Consider the following 27,715-nt stretch of genomic DNA (forward strand, 5'->3'; position numbering starts at 1 on the left):
AATATTTTAATATCTCAAACGCCATATCGATTGCTCTATCTAACAACAAGAGATAATTATTGCACACAATAATTTTTCTCTCAATATTTTACAATTAATGAGAATCGAACCCGTGATATTTATTATGATACTAACTGTATGATCACACGTTTATTACTTTACTAAAAGACATAACTGTTAGTAATTGGTGCAACTCAAGTTTTTTAAAATTGTACAACAAATCAAGTTTTACGTTTTGATTACTATACTCATGAGAGACAATTATTTTATTAAATATATTTAAAATCTAAACGTCTAAAAATCCATGAATTTGAAAACATGATGTTATTTGAAATCTTTTGAAGATGACAAAAATTTGTGTGAGACGGTCTCACGGACCGTATTTGTGAGACAGATCTCTTATTGGCAAAAACTTTGTGTGAGACGGTCTCACGGGTCGTATTTATGAGACGGATCTCTTATTTGGGTCACCCATAAAAAAATATTACTTTTTATGCTAATAGTATTACTTTTTATTGTGAATATGGATAGAGTTGACCCGTCTTACAGATTATGATCCGTGAGACGGTCTCACATAAGACTCACTCTCTCTTATTTGGGTCATCCATGAAAAAGTATTACTTTTTATGCTAAAAGTGTTACTTTTTATTGTGAATATGGATAGGGTTGATCCTCACAGATTAAGATCCGTGAAGCGGTCTTATATGAGACTCACTCTTTGAAGATATATACAAAAATATATGGATAAGAGCATATGGTGAAATTAATAGTATCTTACTAACTTTTTTAACCAATGATTTGTAACCCATTTAAATCGATTTCAATTTATATTTCTATTAAAGTTATTTAATCACGATATAAAAAAAAGGCAAAAACTTGTGTGAGACGATCTCACGGGTCGTATTTGTGAGACGGATCTCTTATTTGGGTCCTCCATGAAAATGTATTACTTTTTATGCTAAGAGTATTACTTTTTATTGTAAATATAGGTAAAGTTGACCCGTCTCACAGAATAAGATCCGTGAGACGGTCTCATATGAGACTCACTAAAAAAACTAGGGTCACAATTTAATTATAGTAGTGCAAGGGCATCAAGGGTATTTTCGTCACACCAGCATAAAGTACGAGGGTAGTATCGGAATAATTGCAAGTATAAATCGGGGTGCAATCCATCGCTGCAAAGCCTCATCATCTCTTCTCAAGAAAGGCGAAGAAATTTCTGGATGACAAGATTTAAGAGGCAATCCGACGGCTCCTAATCGTTAGAGGGTTCATGATCCGACGGCCACCGTTCATCAACCTTCGTGGACCCCATTGGTGCTGAGCGGCGGCGGCGGAGCTTACATTTGATTCTTTGTGAATAATAATGCTGGCGAAGGGTGTTTGACGAAATATGAAGATTTGAATGGAGCTTGAGCCGAAGGTCGGCTTGCGAAGAAGTTCGTGAGATTTAGAACAATCGGACGAGGATTAATCGGGAAATCGTGCCATTTACGCGAGAAGATTTGAGAATTTATACTATTTTACAGGTATATGAACTCTAAGCTTTTTGATGATCTGCTTGTCATTTGTGTGTCGTTTTGTGTTGTCGTCATCATCTTCGTCAGAGGAGGAAATCTGCATCTAAAGATCAAGATCAAGATCTGTGGTTGTTGAAGCTGTTCCTGCCTACATAGGGTTTTATTATTCCGGATTTTTAGTTTGTGATCCATTAATTCTAGATCTGAACCGGATGCAAAGTCCTATGCTCGAGAAATTAATGATTGAAGGCGTTCCTGCATATGAATTGAAAATTCATGTCGAAGTATTAAGATTCAGGGAAATTTGCTTCGGATCAAGCTGAATTTATTCACAGATTATTTCGTGGAGTATCAAGAAACTGGCTTTTTACAGATGCTCCTTTGAGATGACATTCTTTTGATCCACCTGGTGTTGTTTGGGTGGAAGATGGACTGTGAATACGAAGAAAAGTTGGATATTTTCTTCATTTTTTTAATGACTCGTGATTGATTATTTAATTGATGTTGAGCTACCCTCCAATCTCTAAGAGTTGCTACCAAAACTGCGGAGTTACCTTCCAATCTCTTAAAAAGTTGCTACTAAAACTTTGGCGTGTTCTTGCGCTTTCATATTTTTAACATGCTTGTTGGATCCGAGATTTCTTCATTTACGTGTTGCTAGCACAGATGGTTTCGAGCCGAGCATTTGATTGGTCTAATGGACCATCGTGTTTAGTGGCCACTTTAATACAGAAGCGGCGCCAGATTCTTCATTCTTTTTACCTTAATAATTTTTACCATATGAAGAGTGCGAGTCATTAATTCGATTTAATGTCTGATGCAGTCTGCTTCGGTGTGTGCAAAGATTTGGAGGCCAATTTGAGAGATATCCGGTTGCTGAAGTGAACTAAGTTGCCTTTTGGCCTATGGTGAGATTCTGAAATTCTTGTGAAATTAATCATCTAGCTAATGAAATGCTTTATAAAGCTTTTGTAATTCTTAAAACTTGTAGTTGATGGGGAATCCCAATAAAAACATTTGTAAGGAAACACAGCTTAGAACAGATTGCTATTGTATATATTGATCAGTTCAATACATTTTCCTTTCTTTTTTGTCCCCTGAATTTTAAGTGTTCTGTGTCTGGCAGATGCATTTGGTAATTGCTCCAGGAGATTGGAACATAAATTGGGGTTAAATCAGGGAAGAGACCTCATTTCTTAGGAATCCTGCAAAACCTGTTGCGGTAGATTGATTGTTGGTGTCATAGGACCTATAATTTTGGAAATGCCAAGCACTGTGGGTCTAGAAGTTATGGGCTCAGTCAACCCACAGTTAAATTGGAAGATTGTGACGAAAGGAAGACGCTCCAGGACGTCCGTAACAAGAAGGAAGGTACTTTGTCAAATCTATTATTTACCATGATTTTTTCCTAGTCTGATACACCTTCTATTTACTAAGCTATGCATATGTTAAATGTGGCAGTTGAGCGCAGCTGTTTCTGGACAACCAACCTCTGGAAAAACTGAGCATGTGCCAATAAAGAAGAGGAGACATTTGCCTCGATCTCCATCACCTCAGCCTCGAACCCATTCTATATGTCGTCAAGATTCTTCCTCTCAACCATATTCTTCTTCCCCACCTTTTGAAGATGACTATGCATATTCGAGTCAATTCTCAGTTCTGAGGCCTGCGAGCTCATATTCCAACTGGAAATCAAGAGATGGATCATCTGCAATAAAATTTGATGAAGGGGTTGATCATGAAATTCTCTCTGAACAAGTAGTAGGGGAACATAATTATGTGGGAGACTTCTCAGGTATAGAACTTCTTGCAGCCGCTGCTAGCATGGATGATGATACAGATACTGCATTTAAACAGGATCTTGTCGTAGAAAATTTTTTAATACCAAAAAGCTCTGAAACATCCCTTCTTGAGACACAATTTAAACAAGATTCAGAATGTAACAAGTCCTTGAGCAATGAGATAGTGCTTGAAGATGACACCGACTGCTCTATAATTCGGAACAACTTGGAATCTGCTGCTCAGAGTCTGCTTGGATGTGTGGGAGGTGGAACCGCGACAAGAACTGATTCTTTGAAAGTGGACCGTAGGCACTGGAATTTGAACACTTTGATGGATGCTTGGGATGAACCATGTAAGGTTACAATTGCTGGAAAAACCTCAAGGGATGCTGCTGATAATGATATGCATGTGGAAGAAGGAAGACGAGGAGGTTCAGAATGCCATATACTCTGTAGTCCAGGTGTGGCAGAGGACAAGTTTTCTGATCTTGAAGAAGAAGAAGATAAGTTGATAGCAGTATCACCTCTTGAAACGTGTATTGAGTCGTTCACTTTGGGGGAAACTTTATGGCAACCAGGAAATATTTGTTATTCTAATGTGACTACAAAGACTTCTGACCAAGATACTGATAAAAAGGTTGAGTATCCATCTGCTTCTGTTGAAAATATTGATTCACCTGCTGCTTTGGTTCAAAAGGTTGTTTCACCGGCAACTTCTGCTCCATTGATTAATTCACATATTGCTTTTGTTGAAAACGTGGATTTGAAGAGTGATTTTTCTGAAAAGATTGATTCCTCTCCTCCTTCAGCTGAGAACACTGATTCGCACACGTCTTCTTCTGAGAAAGACGATTTGCATATGGCTTCTGCTGAAAAGTTCGATTGGTGTGTGGCTTCTGCAGAAAAGATTGATTCATATACGGCTTCTGCAGAAAAGACTGATTCACATATTGCTTCTGCAGGAAAGATTGAGTTGGATATGGCTTCTGCTGGAAAGGTTGATTCAACTGTTGATGCTCAGATATATTCAGATGTATGTCTATATAATAATGGTCATGTGGTTGATGGTGACGACTTGCCTAGGTCTCAGGAAGGTCATGATTCTCCGTATGAAGATGGAGAGCTGAGGGGGTCATTTTTGTACCCCTGGAAGGACAATGAATTGGAAAATAAACATGTTGACTATGAATCTGATGGAAGACATGGAGATAGTTCTGATGCAGGTGATTTACCTGGGTCTGAGATAGTCGATGGCGGTTCTGAGGGATCTCACAGCAGTGTGAGGAAAAGTTTGTTGGCAAAAAGATTTCTGGGAAGAAATGAGAGTAATTGTAGATCATTCAAACATTCATATATGCATTTTATGGAAGATGAATACGAGAATAACGATCGTGGTGAAAAGAATGAATCTGATATTGACCTAGTTATTAGTGGAAATGTCAATGAGAGAAGATTCTCAGATCAAACAGATGCAATTGATGATACTGTGGCACATATGGACAAATACTTGTTAAGGACCATACAGGGTAAGGTTCAATCTTGTAGCAAAGGTCGGTCATCCTTGGATGCATTTAATGGGAAGGATATTTTCTTTTTTCAACAATGCAGGTAATTAATGTGTTCACGTAATTCGTTTACCTTTTTAGGTTCATACACGTCTAATTGTTTGTATATTTGTCTTGCATCTTCTTGGGGGAACTACTTTGAATTATTTAGTTCTCACAGTGTTTTTATTGTGATATTTAGATCTCGACGTCTTGGTGGTTCAGATTCTCACCCTGAAAGGGATATGGGGCCCTACAAATATTTGAGCAGGTATAGACATGTTACTCACGGAAGTGAAAAAGGTGGAACAGAGCAGTGGACATACTGGGGTTCAAAAAGCCGTTACACTTCAAGTTATCAAGGCTTCGAGGGTCGTAACCTCAACAGGTCGAGACGAATAGCTGGGGACTTAGTAGATAAGTTTGGCGGGGTGGAATTTGACCACAAAAGACAGAATCCTAATTATTTGTCAAAAGGTTACTTGCGTAGGCCCTTAGTTAGAAGTTCACCTGTAGACAGAGGTGATCATTTTGGTGTGCACAGAAGGATGCCACTAACTCGAGGTATTAAGGAGAATTATCCACAAGGTGTTGGTAATAAATACGAGCCTCTACCTGATGATGCTTCCAAATCTGTTCGCCTGTCACCTTATTTATCGAGAAGGGAACGAAGTTTTTCTCCCAGTTCTGGTAGAGGCGTTCATATTCCTTTAACACGCAGAAGATCTCGGTCAAGATCGAGAACTCGTTCCCCAATAGCCTGGCATTCTAATAAAGGACGGGAAATGGGTAGTAGAAGGCACATCAGATCTCCAGATTTTAGGTCTGAGGCGAGAATGGATAGAATGAAGTTTCCGAGTTCGAATTCCACTTTTACATCAGATTATCGTGAGGGTTACTTGTCCCCACCGAGGGGCCGGTTCTCCCCACAACGCAACGGTCGATGGTTCGATGATCTTGATTTTACAGACAACGATTTAAGATGGCGGAGATCACCGGTCAGATTATTTCGACGCTCTCAAAAGTTTGATGCTATCGGTTCTTCAGGTCGACTAAAACCAGAAGGCTATTTTAAACCCTCAATTCGGCCGGGAAGATTCTCCTTGGCTAATGATGGCAGGGAAGGTAAATTTGAGACCGATTATGAGCATAGAAGGCATGACGACCGAGGTGAGGTGATGCATCGAAGACGGGATGCTGATGATGGTGGAAATTCGAGGCGGTTTCGGCAACCTGCAGAAGCTGATGTCATCGAGATGCCCAACTCGAATAACAAGGATGATGCCCGAGGTACTGACCCAAGCAATGTGCCTCAGAGATAGAAAAACGAGGATAAGGGAACATTTCAAATAATCTGACCGGCTATATGCTCTTTCGAGATGGAGAAGAGATTGGTTATATATACATATAATATATATATGACTAGGAGCATTGGTGTAGAAGAGAAACGACGATTGAATTCGAGTGTTCATTTGTTCATTTCCTCTCGAGGTCGATAATTTGTGCTAGATAGTATTCGTGTTCCTGTTGGTTTTGTTTTTTACCCTTTCCTTTTTAACATGGGTATTTTTTTTTTCTTAATTTATTTTGCTGATTTCTTTCTTGATGATTCAATACATGGAGAGATGGGAGCTTGTTTGAGTTTAAGCTGCTGATGAGGTCAGTGTTAGTGACTGTTTGTGGAATCCAGTCTGATGTTCATGGCTTGGAAGAGTGAAATCTATGAGAAGAAAAAGCTGCCATGGGTGAGGCCAACCCATGGTTGCGGTTTATTGGCCAAACCAAGTCATTATCATTCTTTTTCGTCTTGTACAATTTATTTCTAGAACTGATGGCGAATCTTTCGTAGCAGTAGATATCGTTATTTAATGAATTTGCCACTTACCTCCGACAAACACAAAAAATATAATGACAAAGGGAGATAAAAGTGTCAAATTCATTGAAAGATAATTGCCAAATTCGATTATTATAGAATAGATCTTAATTGTAAAATAACCCGATATCGAATATGGATCAATACAAGTTTTCGGCCGTATAATCTAGTTTCCATCGTTCGCACGACGGTGATTTCGAAGGTCTATACAATTAATAGCTTTGATCTATATATAGGTACTTTGGGTTCAATTCCACATATATGCAGCCCTGATTGGATCCCAACTTTTCAACTAATAGCTGCGAGTCTCTCCGGAAGCAACATAGGACCACAATTTCGAATTGGCTTCGATTTCAAACTAAGTTGGTGTTTCTTGATATCTCCTTTAAGCAAATCACAGGCAACATTCCCACATGGCTTGGTAATCTAGCTTCTCAACTAGTACATCTGAATGTATCAAGTAACCAAATGCATACATGGCGTCTGTCCTAACATTAGTTTCTCTACTGCCATCGACACTCGGGATTCGTTTTCACATGTTCCCCAAATTGCGCTAGGACGTTCTGTATTAGATCTATCAGGAAACAGAATTACGGGTCCAGTCTTTCTCTATGCTATACCGGAAAATTGAGATTGCTAGACTGCTAAGACAACCTGTTTTCTGGCCTACTTCCGGAGTGTTTTGCAAAATAAAGGTCTTTACAATTTCTTAATCGTCCAACATTAATTTCTATGGAAAAATCCCACGCTCCCCTGGCTCATTGCAGTTATTATCACGGTTGGATTTATGAAATAATAGTTTCTCGGGAAGCATCCCCTCATCCATAAAGGGCTGCTGGAGTTTGGAAATTATTGATCTGGGAAACAATAGGGTAACTGGTGAATTTTTAGGCTTGGTTGTTCTAAGCCTCCGTTCCAATGAATTTTACGGAGCCATACCTTCTAGCATGCGTAGTCTAGAAAATACAATTCTTGGATGTTTCTTCAAACTACATTTCTGGAGCAATACCAAATTGCCTACATTTTCTCAAGGCCATGGCTAGGAAGCCAACTGCTTTATTATTAAATTATTTGAGCGGATATGGATCCGTCCAACTCTGGACGATGCCTTTTCAGTATTTCGTTACATCCTGGATGGTGCATATTTCATGTGGAAAGGACATGAGATCTCAAGTATGTAAATGCATGGTCTGGCACTTGTTACGCTTATCGACCTCTCAAACAATAATGCAGTTGGTGATATTCCTTCCGAAATCAAGTCTATTCCTCAACACATTGGTCTTTTGAGCTCTTTGGATTCTCTTGATCTCTCAAGAAATCACTTTTCTGGAGGCATTCTCACCAGCATTTGGGAACATATCTTACAACGACTTGTCCAGAAGAATTCCAGCAAACTCACACTTCGATGATTCGGCGTATGTAGGGAACCTTTTACTTTGTTCCCGTCCTATACTCAACAAGTACTCTTTCCCATGAGATTATGGAACAAATCAAGTTTCAAACTTTAACAGTGATGACACTCCACCAACATATTTGGAGCAGGAGGATGATTCAGTTAAATCTTAACTGTGGAATAGTAGCCAGTAGGAATGATAACTGTGAACAAATCAATCAGATATGCCTTTCATAGATCAATTAAATCTTACGTTTGCATATTTGTAGAATCACAGATAGTATCTATGTGCATATATGTAATGCTAGATCTATATCTATATATCTACAAGGCTACGTTTGGTTGGAAAGATAGGATAAACTAATGATTAGTATGTAAATGATAAAGAAAATGACTGTGGTAGGATTGTAATATATGGTGTAAAATAATATTATGTTTGGTACGATTCTTAAGTGTAGAATAATTTTGAATTTTTTGATGAAAAGACAAAATTGCCTTTTCCCTTCGCGGCGGCGGCTGGCCGGCCGGAAATGGTCGGCCGGAAACGGCTGACGGGGGCGGCGGCCTGAAACGGCCGGCCGGAAAAATCGGCCTGTGCCGGAAATGGTCGGCGCCGGCGCCGGCGGTCGGCCGGCGGTGGCGGCGGTCGGTGACGGGAAGTGGCGGTGAGTTTGAATATAAGAGAAGGATAAAATTGGAAAAATAGGAGGTATTAAGAGTGTGATAAATAATCCTAAGGGGTGAGCAGGTATTATTTTAACCTACCTAATATAACCTAATCATTCATCGGAGGGATTGACTTAGTTTAATAAAAATCGAACCAAAAGAGTGATTAGGTGGGTTTAAAAAAAATAAACCCACCTAATCAAGCAAACCAAAGACTCCCCAAGGCCAAGTGTATACAAATGCGAAATGTCGATAAAGTTTCATCCAAAAAAAGTGGATAATGAACATTTTTTTTTAAAAAAATATGTAAAGCACCAATTATTATTTTGTTGAGAATTATAATTATCACTATTGAGTTAAAATATGACGTTTGAACTGCTTTATAATTTAAAAGTTTTGAGTATTACTGTTATTATCAACTGTGATTTTAAATAATGCATATCGGAATTAAAGTTATATTTTTATGTATTTGATTAGTAATAAGGGAAAATACATTTACAGTCAAAATATTTTACGAATTAAAAAGCTTTTACTTTACTTCCAAAAAATTTCAAACTAACACTTTGATCCCTTAAACTTTCAAATGTATTATTAATATCATATATTCATAATGAATAAGTATTTATATCTAAATATTCTCATAAATATAAACTAAATAGATAATTTAAATTATTGTTTTAATATATCGAAATCGGTATTTCTTATATTTAATCGTATTACAAGTAATATTTCTATTTATTTTTAAAATTACACAGTACGCACATTTTTATTTATAAAAGATAATTTCAAACTTATAAAAGAATAATAAAAAAATTTGTTCATAAATATAATATAAAAAGTAACAAAATAAATTTATTATATAAATAAATCGGCTCCACACGTGCCTATTTACTAGTATTTCCTAAATAAACCTAATTATGTCGGGAAACTGGAGGGATAAAAATTAAAATACAACATTTATAGGACTAAGATTTTGAAAGTATGTCATTTTTCAGTTGCGAAAGTAATTCAAATTTGAGACATCGTCTCAATCTGAAAAATTGGACAATGCCATCTTTTCACTTGACATTAATTGTTTTTAGTTCGGAGGTCATTATGCAGAAATAAATAAACGCAAAAGTACAACGGTTTCGTAAATGAAAAGGTAGTTTCATAATTTTATATCAAATTTTATTTTCTTTATCTGTCTTAATTAATTTGAGAAGTCAACCTTAAAATTTCTAGATACATTAGGAAAAGTCAGAGATGAATATCTAATTATATTTAATTAAACTTGGCGACATAATCATGTTCAATCATGCATGTATGAGCCGACAACTCATCCTTTACCCCAAATTCTCTGCATAATGATCCGATTCGTCACGAATTTTATTTATTACACTTGGGAAATCATAGATGCTCAATCACAATACAAATATATATCACACATAGATATAGATATATTATCATACCAGTTGAAATTTCAAATGTGTGTGTGTGTGTAAAATACACCCCATTGAGCTAGAATTTTTCATATTCAACTTCAATTCGTACTCAAAGGTCCATGCATCATCATCTTCACCAACTGAAACTGATGGACTCAAAATGCAGGTTTTTGGCCAAACCAGACGCGCATATTTTAGCGACTTCATGTCTCATGCTCTTAGGGCCACTCACCAGAACTCCAACATCGGACTCTTTGCGTTCAAGGAGTATCACTGTCAATGTCATCGTTTTTATTAACAACATGAATAAGTAAAGCATGTCTCATTATTGTAAAGAGCACAAAATCTTCTATTGCAATAAAATTTCTGTTGAGTTAAACAGATTTTCATTCTGCGTCTGATCACGAAGTCTCGAAAACCCGAGTTCATGAAAGGTGACCTGCATTAGTTCTCATTTAATTTAGAAAAACAACTTTTTTTCCATTAACTTGCCCCATTTAAGAAGTTATTTTCGATTTTCATTTTAGTATCCATTCTCACATGTAAGCCAATTGTTATATTGAGAGTGTATATATATATATATACGTATAAATATTCAAGATTAATATCTAAAGTGTAATACCAAAGGATAAGGAGAGAACTTACTCTTCAGATCAGGTCTTTCACCAAAATGCACCTTGGTGGACTCAACAAGAGACTGATGAGGAAGGCTTTCAAGCTCCCTATCCCCAACACATAACCAAGAAGCAGGCGATGTGGTCGGTGTCGCGAAATCAACATTCTGAATCTGCTTCCCTTCAGCAGAAATCTTCTTCTTTTGCCACAAGAAAACAACACTAGCTGATACAAAGATACAAGTGCATACAAGAAACATGTCCCAAAGAATCTTGAGGCTGTAATGGTAATTCTCCCCTCTACGTTCCACTGGATAGATATGATAGCGCGTGACAAGGCCTAGAGTTATCAAAAACAAGACAAATGATGATGATATTATCGCAGCAAGACATAGCCAGCTATTCTTGCCAAGAACTGGGGAAATTGGGGAATCGAATGGATTAGGCTTGAACAGTTTGGCTTGGATCTGTTTCTTGGCATCTTCTACGGGTTTTTCCGTTTCTCTTGTGACATATGCTTCAATCTGTAATTGTAGATTGGAGAGGTCTGAAGGGGTGCCAGATAAAGGGAGCAGAAGGTCGAGCATTGTGAGATCGGTTGCGTTCTTGAAGGCGGAGACTAGGAGAATTTTTGGAGCTTTAACGTTGGGTTCTGTTGTAGTTTTGTGGATGATTTCACGTATTATGGAGATGAATGGAGCGATTCCACTTCCTCCACAGATCATCACCAATGCCTCGTGGCTGTGACAATTTTAACTTTGTCAGTAGGTTCTAATATTTATGGTAATTAATAGCACAATTACTTAACACTATATAGAATACGAAGTCGTTCGATGTTAGCATAATGATATTCAGCACCAGTAGTACCATTCTGCTAGCATCAGTGATGAATGGTCCGAACATGTGCCCAGATCAATTGAGAGAATCCACTCACTTTCAGTTCTATTTATATATTTACTTAAATGAATTACAGAAGAAATCTGATGCCTGATTCAATTAAGTGGCTCTATTCACGAGATTCAATACACTATGCTAATTAATTACCTCATAATATGAAATGATGCAGGTCCATAAGGTCCTTCGGTTGATACTTCAAGATGATTCGAAGAAGAAGAAAGCTGTGCATACAGCTTTTGAGTCCAACTTCCCTCGCTTTTAATCGCGATACTTAGGGTATGTGGCTCCAGGTTAGAGTTTGAAATCACAGTAAATGGATGCCACTGCAACTTGCATATGCTTGGAACATGCAGAAACAAAACGCTAGTGGGGCTATAACTCAAATCTACAAAAGAAAAGGGTATGTCAAAATATATGATCCAAAGACTGTATGTACTAATATCTTCCCCTAATTGGTTTTCGGGCTTATTGAAAAAGAGCTCTTGTCTAATTCACCTGGATTCTTGGCAAAGGTGAGCTCCAATGTACCACTAGGCAAAATGCGAGTAGAAACCAATCTAGACCTGCGTCTCGATTGTAAGAACCTCAAGTATCTATCGATAATGAACAGAAAGATTCCGGGGAGAATCAAGCATGTATATGCTACTCCAACATGGAACAAGTAGAAGAACACAAAGAGAATATATAGATGGTGAGCGTAGAAGAAAACTTCAAAAGCTTTCCTTCTAACACGATCAAAACTGGTGACCCAAATCCCTAACGAAATCACAAACGCAATTACTCCAGCTACATTTGATAAGTAAGTACTGCTCCACTCAAGCATCTGCAATACAAGTTTCCTCATGATACTGTATTCTCCTATCCTCAATCCGAGGAAGAAATATGAAACATTTGTAAAAGAAAATAAAATTAAGGATTAAGTCTATGTACTTACCAGGTACATTTCACCTGTCAGTGCCCCCCAGTATATCATGAATCCGATGGAGTGGGCTGCAAAAAGAGCATTTGAAATATGGCCCAGCCAAATGTGATATTTGATACTAGACTCTGACGTAAGTCCAACCAGAGGCAAGAGAGACGACCAACGAGTCACGGGAAAAAACAGGAATGCCCAACATGTGTTACCAAGGTATCCGAGCCTCAAGGATACGCTACGGAATTTCAACTTCCACCTGCAATTAGTACCCAAGAAAATGATCATCGTTCCTTGTAATATAGATCAAGCATGCATATTGAATTTCCCTATTACGCCTACATGTTAAAGTGCGGAACTATTGTCAGCTGATCACATCCGTATTTGAGCTTTTGGAAAAAGTTATATCTGATATTACAAGAGATCTTAATCGCTATAGTAATCCTTTTCCCTTACATATTTCATTTAGTTGATCTCGACCAACATGAACATGGACACCTTAGACATTGATTTTGGAGACTTATATTCCGTTATCTCCAGTTTAAAGTATTTAAGCAGGAGATGCATCAAAACTGATATATTCATCATATATAAACTCAGCTCGGAATTCAGATTGATTAAAGTCGAATAGTTTTAGAAACATACACTTCCACTCCTGGTCGCATGTGGAGATGCCCAAAGCTAACATACAAATAGTTCCCCAAGGACCAGATCAAAAGTGCTAGGAACATGGCTGCAAATGTAACTTCCACTGCACTGACTACACCCAACGGCCACATCACCAGTGCTGGACGTCTCAGAGGTCGGATACAGCGCCAATTACTGTGACGATTTCACAATCAATCAGTCATTAATATATCAGATCAAGCATGTTAGCGAGATGTCATGTAGTCAGCATCTAGGGTAGATTGAAATTCGTTCATTTAACCATTAATTATCTGGAAGTTAAGTCATACGCTTAGGGTTCGTCAGCAAGAGCATGTAAAAATTGCTCAAACTTCTATTTTACATTCGATTTTAGAAAAGGGTACGTACTATACAAAACGTTAACAAGAAATAAACCGCCAAACCTCTGGTAGTTCGATTTCTTCTTGAAATGTAGATATACACATCCAAGAACAGCAATAAGCATGATTGGAAAACTGAATAAAAGAAGATTTGTCCCTGAAAAAGCATATATATGCGTAACAGATGGTAATTAAGCTTCGAAAAGTTGGAAGAAAGTTAACAAGTTAACATCAATAATGCATGGCAATATCCCATCCTGAAACAAATATTAAACCTTGTTCTCTGAAGTAAGTGGAGTTGAGAGCTTTCTTAAAATCAGGAGTCCAAGAATACTTGTAAACTTTTGTAGGAAGCATAGTCCACATAAAAATATACCCTACAAACACCATGAAGAAGAAAATCTGCCATGCTGCTGGGGATTTCATATTTTTCTGCCTGTCTAATCTTGGATTTTCTTAGATTACATGTATTCAATAAGGATGTCTCTTGTATTTATAGGAGAACCCAAAAATTATTGTCGATCATTTTTTGCGAAGTCGAAGAAAAAGCATGATTCATGCAAAAATACAAGGGTTTCTGTACTGTGAGTTCAGTTTCAAGGCATAAAAAAACTGCGGAGTGAGAACTAGTTGGACTAGTTGAGTTATTTTTTTATTAATGCCAAAGTCATAAACTCACATATTGTCTTTTATATTCAGGAAGAGTCATTTGTTTACTTGTTTACAATTTCTTCAAAAGAACACGATTCATTATTACAAATTTTGTGTACATTGGGAAAGTTTCACTTTTTTAGGTTTTCATATTTTGGTTTTTAGTCGTTTAACTCGTAAAAGTTTGATTTTTATACAATAACATTTTTTTGGTCATTTTTTTCCTCGAAACCACTAAATTTATCAAATATTGATTAATTGACATCAATGCTCTCCTATATTGCTTATATGACAAGAATAAAACTTATATTATAAACATTAAAATTTAGCTAAACAAAAATAAAGACAAAGGACAAAATTTTTTCCATTCATTTTGAATTATTGAGATAGTTTTACTTCATTTTCCTCTTTCGTTTTGCTTAGATGAATTTGAATGTGTGAACTTTATTCTCATCCTATTTGCCACGTAATTGAACATTGATGTCAAATAAATCATATTCAATAGATTTAGTGATTTCCTTGAATGAAAACCAAACTCTAACAAGTTACAAGATTAAGATCTAAAATAGACTAATTTACGGGACTAAAATTACAATTTTTCAATGTACATTGCTTTGGTAAGATTGGTTCTATATATTAAATTGAAAGAGTACTTTGCATCTGTAGTTTAGTATGAACGGTGAAACTTTAAAAAGACGGCACTATAATTTATTGAATCATTTAGGTTAGTACTTGGTCTCATTCCGAACCTCGAGATTAAATAAGATGATTTTTCATTCCACAAGAAACGATATGTTTAATTATAGATCATGAAATGAAATAAAAATATATCCTGTTCTAACAGTACACCATGCAAGTACAGTTGACTTTTGGTTCTTGAAGTACTTGCGGCTGTACATATATGAAAATTGGGAAGGATATAGAAGTTGACAATATATATGCTTCATGTCAAAGCATAGATTAATATTCGATGTCATATGTTGTACTAAATGGTTATATAATGAATAACAGAATATTATTATTTAATTTCTTTATTATAATATAATTGAAACACATGGCGGCTGTCTCTCTCAGTAACAAATAGCTTGCATTGTCTAATATTGTCTACTTCACGGGGATGATATTTGTTAAGATTGGAACTTGAACTTAACTCAACTTCAAAAGTTAGTTCAAGGGGAGAGGATTGTCCAAAATCATGCTAGCACACATCATGCAAGTCAACATTAACATAATTCTCATGCTAGAAATCACATGCAACGGAAGAAAATTCACTCTACCCCGCTCATTCTCCTCTATCTCAATCTAAAAAAATCTATCAGCTCTGACTATCTCAATCTGGAGGATCTATGGCTCTGATACCACCTGTTGTGGGGACCCGGACGCTAATCATCTTCTTAATCATCGTTGAGATTTAATTATCAATTCTGATAAACAGGATCTAAAAATTTTTCTTTTTAAAATGTAAATGCGGAAGGTAATGGAATCTAAATAATATACATCTCTGTATAACAACTACAATTCAGTAGAAAAGTACAATACTGTACAATCTCAGTCTAAGGTTTAGTTACTAAGTTCAAGTAATAAAACAAGTCTACAGTAAGTCCGGAATCACCACGCTATCTAGTCCAGCCTCTTTCTCATCTTGACCCTGATCCAGCCCCACCTGTTGTCATGCACACATACAAAACAAGACAACAGCCGGATAACTCCGGTGAGAATAAATCCCAGTATAAAACATGGTAAACATGCATATACACATAATAATTCATGAAACATGCTGTCATGAATAAATTAAAAACAATAGTAATAGAATTCATCATCTATGAAATCTAATCTAACTAAACATGCAACTTTAATCAGATAAACATGTATATAAACAATCTAAATCATAAAACATGCTGTCATAACTGAAAGCAATAACAATAGGTTTCATAGTCTACGAACCCCATTCATATACACATACAGTTCTAGTCAAATCATGTCTAGACTCGACTCAACTATAACTCTAGGGATCCCGTTGTGAATAAGACGTCAATGGCTATCACCTACCCTCCCAATCGGGGTAACTGTACGTCTTATTCCTAGACTTCGGTCTGAGCTGTATCAACGGCTGCAATAGGAGTCAGGGCTGCTCCTAAGCTGAGATACACCGAACATCTAGATAGTTGACAATGACTGTCAACGACTCTCCTATCTTAAATGCAATGAATATCAATCTGTAAACAAAGCATGCTTATTTCAAAAGATGTGGATATAACATCTATAAACACATCATATTCATATCAAAAGATAAACAACAAGTCTAGTATGTGATTTGGTTGGGAAACTCAAATGAGATCTGATTTGAGTTATAACTTCCCAATTATCACATGAATTATACCTTTATCTTCCTGATCTGACGAAGACGATGACCTGTATTCAAATCTGTCCATATCAAATCTGAAATGACAATATCGAATACACTGTATCAGTAAATAACTCAATATACAATCTGTTCTGATCAATACTCAATTCAGTATACAATCTGATCAACGTCTGAACACAATACAATCTGAGTCATATCAATAATATCACAATCTACTCGAAATCATATCTGAATCTGATCAATCTAACTCAGCTGATGTTTCGACGGCATAACAATACAATCTGAATAACCCCGTCAATCTGAACATCACATAAATAATACCAGAACTCATAATCTCAATACCGGTATGTTCACAATCCATGATACACAATTCTGATATCAAAATATCAATCAATATCTTTTATAATTTATAACAATTGAATAACCAGTCTATTCTGAAATCTGACTTCGATTATACAATGTCTACAATCGCAGAAATGCCATATCTAAATCATATTCGATTCTAGCAACATCATATTTCCAAAATATCTCAAAACGTAACAAAACTTACGTCCTTTTATAGCTCGTGTCGAGAGGAACACGATACTGCGTTCAGATTTTGATTCTGATACCCGGATTCTTCGTAACTTAAATTCTAAGCTCAAGAATATCAAGTTCCTCCCCAATCTCTCGATTTCTTTCTGCAGAATGAAAGGAATTTCGTTTGACACCTATATATATACTACATGCATAATTGAAAACGTGGCTTCATTTTCATAGTGCACGTCGCACCGCGGGTGCGGTCATGCCAGCACCGCGGGTGCGCTCAAACGGTGATTCCTATCCATTCTCTCAAAGCTGAGACCGCGGGTGCGCTGCCTACAAGACCGCGGGTGCGGTGTCATCAGCGCGGGTGCGCTCCATCTAATACCGCATGTGCGGTGTGGCTACGGCTTTGCACTACATTTTCTGCACACGCACCGCGGGGGCGGTCGTGCTAGCACCGCGGGGGCGGTCGTGCAAATTTCTAAATTCTAGTTTTCTGATCATGCCACACCTGGTTTCTCAAGTCTTTCCTTCCCTCATTGCATGTCATGCATTCTCATATCTTTCAAGTCTCACGTTAATGACAATTAATAATCTTGGTTTATCAAATCCATAATTCTCAAGCATTACACTAACACACTCCCTCACGCCCAGGAATGAACATCTGGAGCGTGGAGTTTACAAATGACCCAATTATGGGCAGAACAGGTGGTCCAACACATTACGGTGGAACATGAGCTCTGATACCATGTTAAGATTGGAACTTGGACCTAACTCAACCCCAAAAGCTAGCTCAAGGAGAGAGGATTACCCAAGACCATATATACAACTCCCAGGTTATTTATCTAACCAATGTAGGACAATTAACAATATTAACTCTCTTCTCTATTAACTTAATGCGGGGGAGAACATGATATATGTACAACTTCGAAATATTAGGTAGTATTTGCAAACGCTTAAAAAAATATGATTATGGACTTTTCATTTAAAAAGTTTTGCAAATTCGTGAAGGAAAAATCTTGGTAAAGAAAAGTTAATAATCAAGTTTTTAAATTAAAGCATATATAAACACTATCGTAGTCTACTAGATTCCTTACAGTTATCGGATGTTCTTCTCTACTATCATGCACAAACATAAGTGTAATTACTATAATTTTTTAAATCTAAAAAATATAATATCAATTATATTTCGAGATCGAGTGCTCGTCTGGAATATAAAAACTCGAACTGATAAACTCGAGCTTTAATTAGCCGACTTTTCTAGTAACTGGCTCGGTTGCATCCATGAGCTTAACTGATATAAAAGGTCAAATTTGTAAATGTTTCTCTTATATGATGTATAAGTGTTGTTTTTCCATTGTGAGTCTTTAACTGTAATGCCCGAAAATTAATCGCTGTTAATTGACGATTATTGATTTATAATTTGAGGTGATTATGAGAGGATTAATCGAGACACGGTTTGAATTCAGAATGAAAAGATGTATGTGCGAGGATGAGCTCTCGCGCATATGCGCGACCCAGCCGGGCGCATATGCGCGAAATGTCTAGAGAACCTCGCGCATATGCGCGACATGAATCCCCGCATATGCGCGAGGGTACCCGAGAGTTGGGCAAACTGAACAATGGCCTCGCGCATATGCGCCGAGTAAGGGCGCGCATATGCGCGAGGGGCTGTGCGAGCTACGCGCCGAGACATACTGTCTCGCGCATAGGCTCCGAGACATACTGTCTCGCGCATATGCGCCGAGGAGGATCTCGCATATGCGCGAGACGTGTTGAATTGAGGAATGAATGTTATATTATGATTCTCGATAGGTCGTTTCAGATTTACAGAGACGTCTTGAGTTAAAGGGTTGATATTGCGTCAGATCGTGAGCTACAACGAAAGGGATAAGTCAATGTGGATTGGGAATCTACTCAAGTAGGATATACTTGGGTTTCCCAATCACATACTTAGTAGTATGAATAGGCATTGATTTGATTATTATATGTTGTTCTATTGATTTAGGAAAATGTAGTAGTGAGTAAATCTTGTGACCGAAGGTGTGGTGGGATCGCCACGGACACATTGCACGATGTCACAAGATAGTGTATTGGCGATAGTGCCAAAGTCTGTCACTAAATGATTGGCTATCGATGTGGATAGAATTGGAGTTTCTTCTATTATTGGTGATCAATACCATATCAATGGGGATAGAATCAGAGTTTCTTCTATTATTGGTGATCGATATGGAGTGCCAACGTCTGAAAACCGGGATCTCTAGACTAGGATTGAGTCTAGTCTGAGTCGTGGAGTCACGAGCATTGTCGACAGTTTTATATTGATTATGTTTCAGAGTTTGATACATATTGTTGTTACCTGTTCATGCTTTTATGTTTATCATATGATTGCATGTTTCATTGATTTATATTGGGATTATATTCTCACCGGAATTATCCGGCTGTTGTCGTGTTTGTATGTGTACATGACAACAGGTGGGACATGATCAGGGTCGATGAGATGACGATGGATCAGGATTAGAGTGGAGACCACTCACTTTGATGTTGCTGTAAATATGGTTTGAACACTTGATAGCTAGATGTGAACCTTAGTTTAAATTGAACGTATGATGTACAAGATTTGTACCTTATGTATACCGATATGTATAATAGTATGATTTCCATTACGTTCCGCAATTTTAAAAAAAAAAATTAGACCTTGTTTATTATAATTGATTAAATTATCCCAATGATGATTATGAACTTGATTAGTGTCCGGGTCCCCATATTAGCAGATACAAACCAACATTAATTCTGAATAAGTGATGTTTTTCCATTGTGAGTAGACAATAATTCACTGTGTATATATTTACTTGGCATATATAATATAATAGTGTTAGCCAATTATATTTGTGGCTTTTAATTAATTGTTTCCTGTATGACTTTTCAGTTATTTCGCGACTGTTCATTATGTTTTTATTTTACTTTCTCAAGATAAAGATCACGGATTCGAGACTTAATTATAATAAAAAAAATTCGAGAAATAAATTCTCGAAAATTACATGCATGTGTACCATATGAACATTGTTCGTCTAATTGTACGACTTAATGTGCATGCATGATTCATAATATCTATCATTAAAAAATTATTATTGGAACATTTCATGTTCGCAATCTTAATTTTGATGTTAACAAAAAGTGCTATTTTATTTATAATGATTTTACCGAAGTGCGCAGAAATCGGAATTGATCAGGATTCGAAATGATCAGTTATCGAGCCAAAACTGAAGCTATCAAGACGCAAATTGAAAGCGCAAACTGATCGCCCAAACAGAATCAGTTAAAACTGAAATATCAAAAGACCGGTTCAACTGATTGTCCAGCTGATAGATATTTCAGCAGAAGATCTTCAGAAACCCGGCCAGCTGATGAAGATCCCAGCTAACCAGTTCCACTGAAAGAGTGAAATCAGTTTAACTGACGAGTCAACTGATTTCACCAGCCCAACTAAAGATCAGTTAAGATGACTAGTTCAGATCATCAGTTAGAACCAATCAGTTGCAGAACACTACAAGGTTATTCAATGGAACCCAGCTGTGCGCATTGAAGAAAAGCAATTGTCCAGTCAAAGGACAATAATAGACGTTGCATCAGTGTTTAAAGCCAAAATGTTCCGGAATAGTTGTCGGAAAGTACAAGATAAATATCAAGGAAAAGATTCAAAATGCAATGGATACAATAATTGAGTCTCACTGTACGATCAAACTTCGCGCCTATAAATAGAAGATGAAGATCAGTGAAGACACAAGAACAATAGAGTGTATGAAGAAGAAGGGCACGCAAAAAGCCTTATCAACTTTTAAGAAGTAATCAGCTTAGTTGTGAGGGAACACTTCAACGTGTTATCAGCTTAGTATAGAAGTCATTTTCCCTCATTGTGTGAGAACATCTTCCCGGTGTATTCATTGTTCAGTTCTCACACACACTCACACAATCACTCACATATGTCAGAGAGTAGAGTTTAAAAGATCAGTTGAGTGAGTCTTGTACAAAGACGTAAAAATTGTGTATGTAATCTTTGACATATAGATGTTAAACAAGTGTTGGCTCAAAGGTGATGCTTCAGTCTAGGCTAGGAGTTCAGTTAGGCAATATGGTAACTCCTAAACTGAGTGGGTTTATACAAGGTATTGTATAAATCAAAGTCTTCTAGTGTATCATACACGAGGAGGTAGAAGGGGTGACGTATGAGCAGTTGGAGTCTCCGAACATCCATAAACATATCTTGTGTTATTTGTGTTTAACTGCTTGTTTTTGTTTTTAACTGATTTGATCAGCTTAGCTGATATCAGTTCTGTTCTGTCCATAACTGAACTGATATAAGCCAAAAATGATCTCATGTAATTTCCAGTTATTCAATTGCACAATATATAAAACCGGTTAATTTTCTTAACGAATGATTATTTAGAGTATTTTCCGCTTGGTTTAACACCAAACTCGATTTAATTCATCGGTGTTTACATTCTTAGAATACAAGCTATTGCAATTCATTGAGAATATTGTTTTTGAAGTACCCTCAAAGATGTCTGAACCGATCCATCAATTACTAGGGGGAAAAATACTTTGGGAAAGTTGTTTTATTGTCTTGTAAACGTCTTTTACGATTTTAGTCATTTATGCTATTAAATTTCAACTTTAATCTGTTATATTTGGTTTTTGTGTGACAATTTTAGTCATTTTTTTGATATGTCGTTGATGTGACGATGACATCTGTAGTGTTTTATCAACACTATAGATAAAAAATAACTAAAATTGTTAAAAATAATAAGATTTATGATGTGTCATGTTCATAGTTTAACTGAATAATCATGACCTTACAATTCTCTAAACTATATATGTGGTGTGTTTATCTTGACTATTCGCTATTACAATTCTGTACTTTGAACCTGCAGTTGGTTTTTTCAAATTATATCAGGTAATTATTTTTTCCATCAAATAATTTTTTAATTATATTTTTAGTTATTATGTTTTTGTTTTCCTAATTTCTTGTTCAATATCGCATTGGTGGGAAAATGATCGAAATGTGTTCATTGGACTCTTCCCAATGATTTAAAATATATGTACCATACTATTATTGATAGAGTTTTCGATAAAGTGACAATATTTTTTACAAATTTTAGCAAATAACATAACATTAAAAAAAAAGGAGTAATTGAACTTAAAAACGATTTAAACTAAAAATAAAATTGATTTATTTATTTATTTATTTATCAAGTATTAATTTAAAATTTTATCAGTAATTCATTTACTAACATGCGCGATTTTTTATTAATAATTTTTCATAACTCTGTAAAATTAATTACTAAGGACACCCACAATGGTGGGTATTGTGGGTGCTATGTCATCTAAATATTTCTACCCACCAAATATTCACAATTGTGGCTTGTTGATTTCCGTGCCAAGTGAATAACCGGTTACAAATTTGTCACCGGTTATTCACTCTTTTTTTGTTTTTTTTTAAAATATTTTTAATTAAAATTTCTAATTTTAATAATCATTTTAATATTTTTTTAATATTCCAAAATATTTTTAATATTTTTTTAATATTCAAAAAATATTTTTTTAATATTCAAAAATATTTTTATTAGTCATTTTAATAATTTTTTTTATTTTTTTGTAAATTAGCTATTAAAAAAAAATCGTTATTAATTTTCTAATTTTATTTTCGAATAAAAATTACATATTAAATAATAGATGAAATTAATTAAAGTGGTGAAATAATTTTTCATAAAATTATAAGTTATTTTATTTAAGTGAAAATAAACTATTAATTAAAGTGACAGTGGGATCCATAAATATTTGATTGGTGAGATATTTGATTGTGAAATGTGAGATATTTGAGTAGTAAAATATTTGATTGATGATGTGGAGTACGAGACCCACAAATATTTGATAGAAATACCCGTGTTATTGTGGATGGCCTAACAATAACATGGACAATGTGGATTTTAATTAAATTATCACTTTTACTAGAACCACATTTTTTTTATACACGTACTCTTACACAAATTAATGCCATGCATTTTATTTTACATTATAACATTAGGACATGGCATATTATATTATAGTACATAATATTTAGTCCTTGGTTTTAGTAAATTTAGGCTCTCTCTGCATGAAGGCTTTGGCTTCTTGGGCGCTGTGGCAACATCGGCAATCCAAACCTCCGCCCGACATCCGCCACCCATGTCCGCTGCCGCAGCAGTTCCCCCATTTGCAAGATCCCCATCCTCCACCACCACCACCATATCCACCGCTACCTCCCCCACCACCATAGCCTCCACCACCACCATAGCCTCCACCACCACCATAGCCACCACCTTGCCCACCGCCACCATAGCCTACACCTTGTCCGCCACCTTGTCCGCCAAATCCGCCACCTTGTCCGCCGCTACCATAGCCTCCACCTTGTCCACCACCCCCACCAACGCCTCCACCTTGTCCACCACCACCACCAATGCCTCCACCTTGTCCACCACCATAGCCTCCACCTTGTCCGCCACCCTGTCCACCACCGCCACCACCATAGCCTCCACCTTGTCCGCCACCCTGTCCACCACCATAGGCTCCACCTTTTCCGCCACCCTGTCCACCACCATAGGCTCCACCTTGTCCGCCACCATAACCACCTGCACCCTGTCCGTCACCGCTATTAACTACATAGTTTTCTGGTCCGTCTTCATTTCCTGCGTCACACAAACAATTAAAATGAATTTAACAAACATGCCTAGCTTCTACATGAATGCTTCTATACAATCTCAGCTCTCACCATAGCTATAGCAATAACGATAACATCTGCCGTTGCGCCACCCGCCGCAGCACCATTGATGCCCGTAGTATCCACCACCTCCTCGACCAACTACGAAATTTTGATCAGAGTTTAATCATTTCCAATTAACTACGAAATAAACCGCTCATAATTAATCATATTAATGGAGAATCAAATCAGAACCAACCCTTTTCTTGATCTCCTTGGGCCGATTCCTGAGTCTCCTGCTGAGATTTTTCCTCCGCAAAAGCTGAGCAAACAAGAAGAAGAACGACCCCGTATACAATAAAAACTAATTTAGACTTCATTTTTAGTCTCTTTGATGGATATTATACGTAAGAACAGGTATATGTTGCAATATGAATCGATCCTTATTATTTATAGGTATACTGAACCAGTAAAAGACATGAAAGATGGTGAAATCATGACAGTAGACGCATTAATGGTGGATAGGTAGCAGTTTAATTAATTTCACCGATTAGATATAGGTAAGTAAGGTCGAAGCATTTGTTGAATTTTTGTGAAGATTCCGGGTTCTTATCAAATTTGATTACGATTCAATCCGAAGAAAAAATGTCAATGAATACATCAGGAGTTTGAAAGTGGTAATTCACAGTTCACATGCATGACTGACGGGTATGAAACCCTATGTAAGAGAGAGAGTGTGTATATATATATATATATATGTACATATACATACGAACTTAGAAGTAGAAATATAGAAACGAGAATTCATATATATATATATATATATATATATATATATATATATATATATATAAAAGAACACAACCGGTATCACACATACACACACATATATAATTGGATTCATGTACGATATAAAATATTTGAATGAGAAAATAGTTTTTCTTGGTCTAATAACTTGTCTAATTTTGGGTTTTAATCGACTAATTTTCAAATTTTGGTTTTGATACATTAGTTTTTAATTTCATCTATTTTAATCTAATTCTTGATGTGACACCGAAAATATTGATATGACATCAAATATGTTTTTGGTATTGAAAATTTATGACTTATCAAATGTTAGTTCAGAAATTAGACCAAAAATCCGAAATTAAAAGTTCATGGAAGGTATGCTAATTTTTGGGTAAAAGCTTAGCTTTAATAATATACAAATTCATTCAAAAAATAATAATAAACAAATGAAATATTTGTAGCGATAATATAAAATTTTATCTACCATAAAAGCATTTATTCTCTCTTTATTCCTATTAAGCTTGATATTTTTTATATTTGGAAACTTTGCTAATATTTTAATTTATATCAACCGGGAAAGCTGCATTAGAACCAAATTTTGACTAATTAGAATTCCAAAAATCATTGAAGATCAAATTAAAGAACTAAATTTTGACTAATAATTAGAGGACCAATTTTTAGAATTTTCCACCTATATATAATATCGTATGTGGTGAACACTCAAGGTACATCTAATTTTTTTTTAGGGAAGTACGACAGAAAAATTGATGTAAAGTTAATTAGCAACTATATATCTATCTATACTATTTATTAAGGCTGAGCACCTTATAAAAACTGCCAAGGAGGACACCATCTTTTTTTTTCCAGTTTTACCCTTACAATTATAGTAATATTACACTTTTGTTTTTTTGTTTTTTTTTATTTCAACACACACATTTATTTTTATTTCAATCATTAAATATCAATTTAGTCCCTCCATAATTTGTCAATTTTTACTTTAGTCTATCGATAATGATAAAAAAGATTGTACACACACGCAACGCGTGTGCAGAGTAACTAGTATATATGGAGTTTTAATATGTTGTATATCTATCGTGTGTATTTAATGTGGAGGAAATTGGTTAAATAACATCGATCAACTCTTTTTTTAAGAAAATGACATTCTAAAGTGTATTTGAAATATACTTGAGGAGGTCATTTTCTTAAAAAAAATAATTGACCGAGGTTAAAAAATAAAATACCCCAACGCCGATAAGATGACACTCATCTATGAAATATATCAAACTTGTGCATCCAACAAGTATGTGACATCTCATCGGTGTTCACATAAGTGTGTTTGGTGGATGTACAATATATCAAAAAAAAACACACACACATATATCATCGTGCCCACCATTGAGGTGTCGCTCATCTATTTGATGTACAATTTTAATATGTTTCATTTCATCCAAAAAATGAGTATCACCTCAGTAATGGACACTGTGAGTGAGCACTATATACATGGCCGATCCTAGCAATATTTGAGCCCGAGTTTAACTTTTAAAAAGAGGTCTCTGAATCATAATGTGTATTCATATTTTTTTTAGTTCCATAGAAATTTTTCAAATTAAATCAATATGTTAAAGACAATTTAAAAAACTAAATGAATAAAAATATCAATCATTTCCAAAATGATCATTAAAAAATAATCCATCTAACAGTTTTTTAGAGCTAAAAATACTAATCAAGTCTGTATAATCAAGTTTTTCAGTAATTTCTTTCTCAATCGACAACATAGCCAATCCATTCAATCTTTCTTGTGACATGGTTGATCGGAGAAAAGTTTTGATGAGCTTTAACTTTGAGAAACTTCGCTCTGCACTTGCTACTGTGACCGGGACAGTCAACAAGATTTTATAAGCAATATGAGCATTTGACATCAATTGTGATGATGGAAAAGCAGAAAATAATTATAATTACAAACAAACATGGGGAGGAATGAGTTTTCCTGGATTCATTATATTGTTGGGATCTAAAGCAACTTTGATCTTCTTCATAGTCTGTAAAGCCTCCATCCCAAGTTCTTTTTCCGAATACTGACACAAGAATTAGTACTATTATTTAAATGTCATAAAAGAAGAGCCTATCTTGACTAATGAAACGTGTATTCAATAACTGGAGTAGAAGAAAGTTCGAATCAAAATACCTTCATTTTCCCAGTGCCAACGCTATGTTCCCCAATGCACGTTCCTGCTCATCGTACAATCACAAAATATGAGGAAACTCCATATATCTAGCTCATCAGTGATCAATAACATCGGTAATATTGTAGGATAAAAAATTACTTGGATTTACTTTAGTAACGCTAAAAGGCGTAAAGAAATTGATTTGGTTTTGGGCTATTAATATTATATATAATAAATTTTTTTAACAATTTTTGGGTCCCAAACAGAAATAGGCCTGAGTCATTGGACTCATTTGACTCTTAATAAACACGACCCTGACTATATATAATCTTGTGACCTTGCACACTATTGTGCGCACACGCCAGTTGAGCTAGCGGCACGCCCGTTGTTTTACCTTCGATAGGATGTTCCCGCAAACATCGTTGAATAATTTAATATAGCAGGTTTCTTGAAACTCAGATATTTGTGTAAGAGACGACGTTTCCACATAATGTTTGTGCAAACCAATATGGTCCCATGATACGACATAAATATTTGCTTTAAAACTTTGATATATTTGGCATATTAAAATTTTAAATAAAAAATAACTGAAATAAAATAACGACATGTTTGAAATACTTAGTGATAAATGTATCAAATTAAACATAGAAAAGTTTAATCTTAAATTGATTCAATCAATTTTAGAAATTAAATATATTTTATATGTCCTATAAAAATTTAAGGTGGATTTTAGATTATATTAATTAAAGAATTAGGTTTTTTCCGAACAAATTAAAGAATGATGCTATAGTTATCATCGTAGGAGAAACTGTGATTATAAATTGATTTTAAAAAATTTAAAATAAAAATAAA

At 35.7% G+C, this 27,715-nt stretch overlaps 3 protein-coding genes across 3 annotated transcripts; 1 reads left to right on the plus strand and 2 right to left on the minus strand.

Moving 5' to 3' along the window:
* The first annotated feature begins 1,194 nt into the window (after positions 1-1,194).
* On the plus strand, positions 1,195-6,701 carry LOC140826033 (uncharacterized). The gene is made up of 5 exons (XM_073188128.1): positions 1,195-1,529; positions 2,344-2,428; positions 2,647-2,891; positions 2,982-4,909; positions 5,048-6,701. The coding sequence occupies exons 3-5, from the start codon at positions 2,784-2,786 to the stop codon at positions 6,165-6,167; spliced, it is 3,156 nt and encodes a 1,051-aa protein (XP_073044229.1). The 5' UTR covers positions 1,195-1,529; positions 2,344-2,428; positions 2,647-2,783; the 3' UTR covers positions 6,168-6,701.
* Positions 6,702-10,019: 3,318 nt separating this feature from the next.
* LOC140826048 (ferric reduction oxidase 4-like) lies at positions 10,020-14,089 on the minus strand. Its single transcript, XM_073188154.1, has 8 exons — positions 13,908-14,089; positions 13,696-13,789; positions 13,271-13,447; positions 12,647-12,884; positions 12,208-12,535; positions 11,860-12,097; positions 10,847-11,556; positions 10,020-10,474 (listed from the first exon to the last, which is right to left on the minus strand). Exons 1-8 carry the CDS (start codon positions 14,056-14,058, stop codon positions 10,335-10,337), a joined length of 2,076 nt encoding a protein of 691 aa, XP_073044255.1. The 5' UTR covers positions 14,059-14,089; the 3' UTR covers positions 10,020-10,334.
* A 9,089-nt stretch (positions 14,090-23,178) lies between these two features.
* On the minus strand, positions 23,179-24,337 carry LOC140826054 (uncharacterized). The gene is made up of 3 exons (XM_073188166.1): positions 24,169-24,337; positions 23,982-24,071; positions 23,179-23,898 (listed from the first exon to the last, which is right to left on the minus strand). The coding sequence occupies exons 1-3, from the start codon at positions 24,287-24,289 to the stop codon at positions 23,291-23,293; spliced, it is 819 nt and encodes a 272-aa protein (XP_073044267.1). The 5' UTR covers positions 24,290-24,337; the 3' UTR covers positions 23,179-23,290.
* Between the last annotated feature and the right edge of the window lie 3,378 nt (positions 24,338-27,715).

Source organism: Primulina eburnea, chromosome 1 (assembly GCF_022965805.1).
Source record: "Primulina eburnea isolate SZY01 chromosome 1, ASM2296580v1, whole genome shotgun sequence".
NCBI lineage: Eukaryota > Viridiplantae > Streptophyta > Magnoliopsida > Lamiales > Gesneriaceae > Primulina > Primulina eburnea.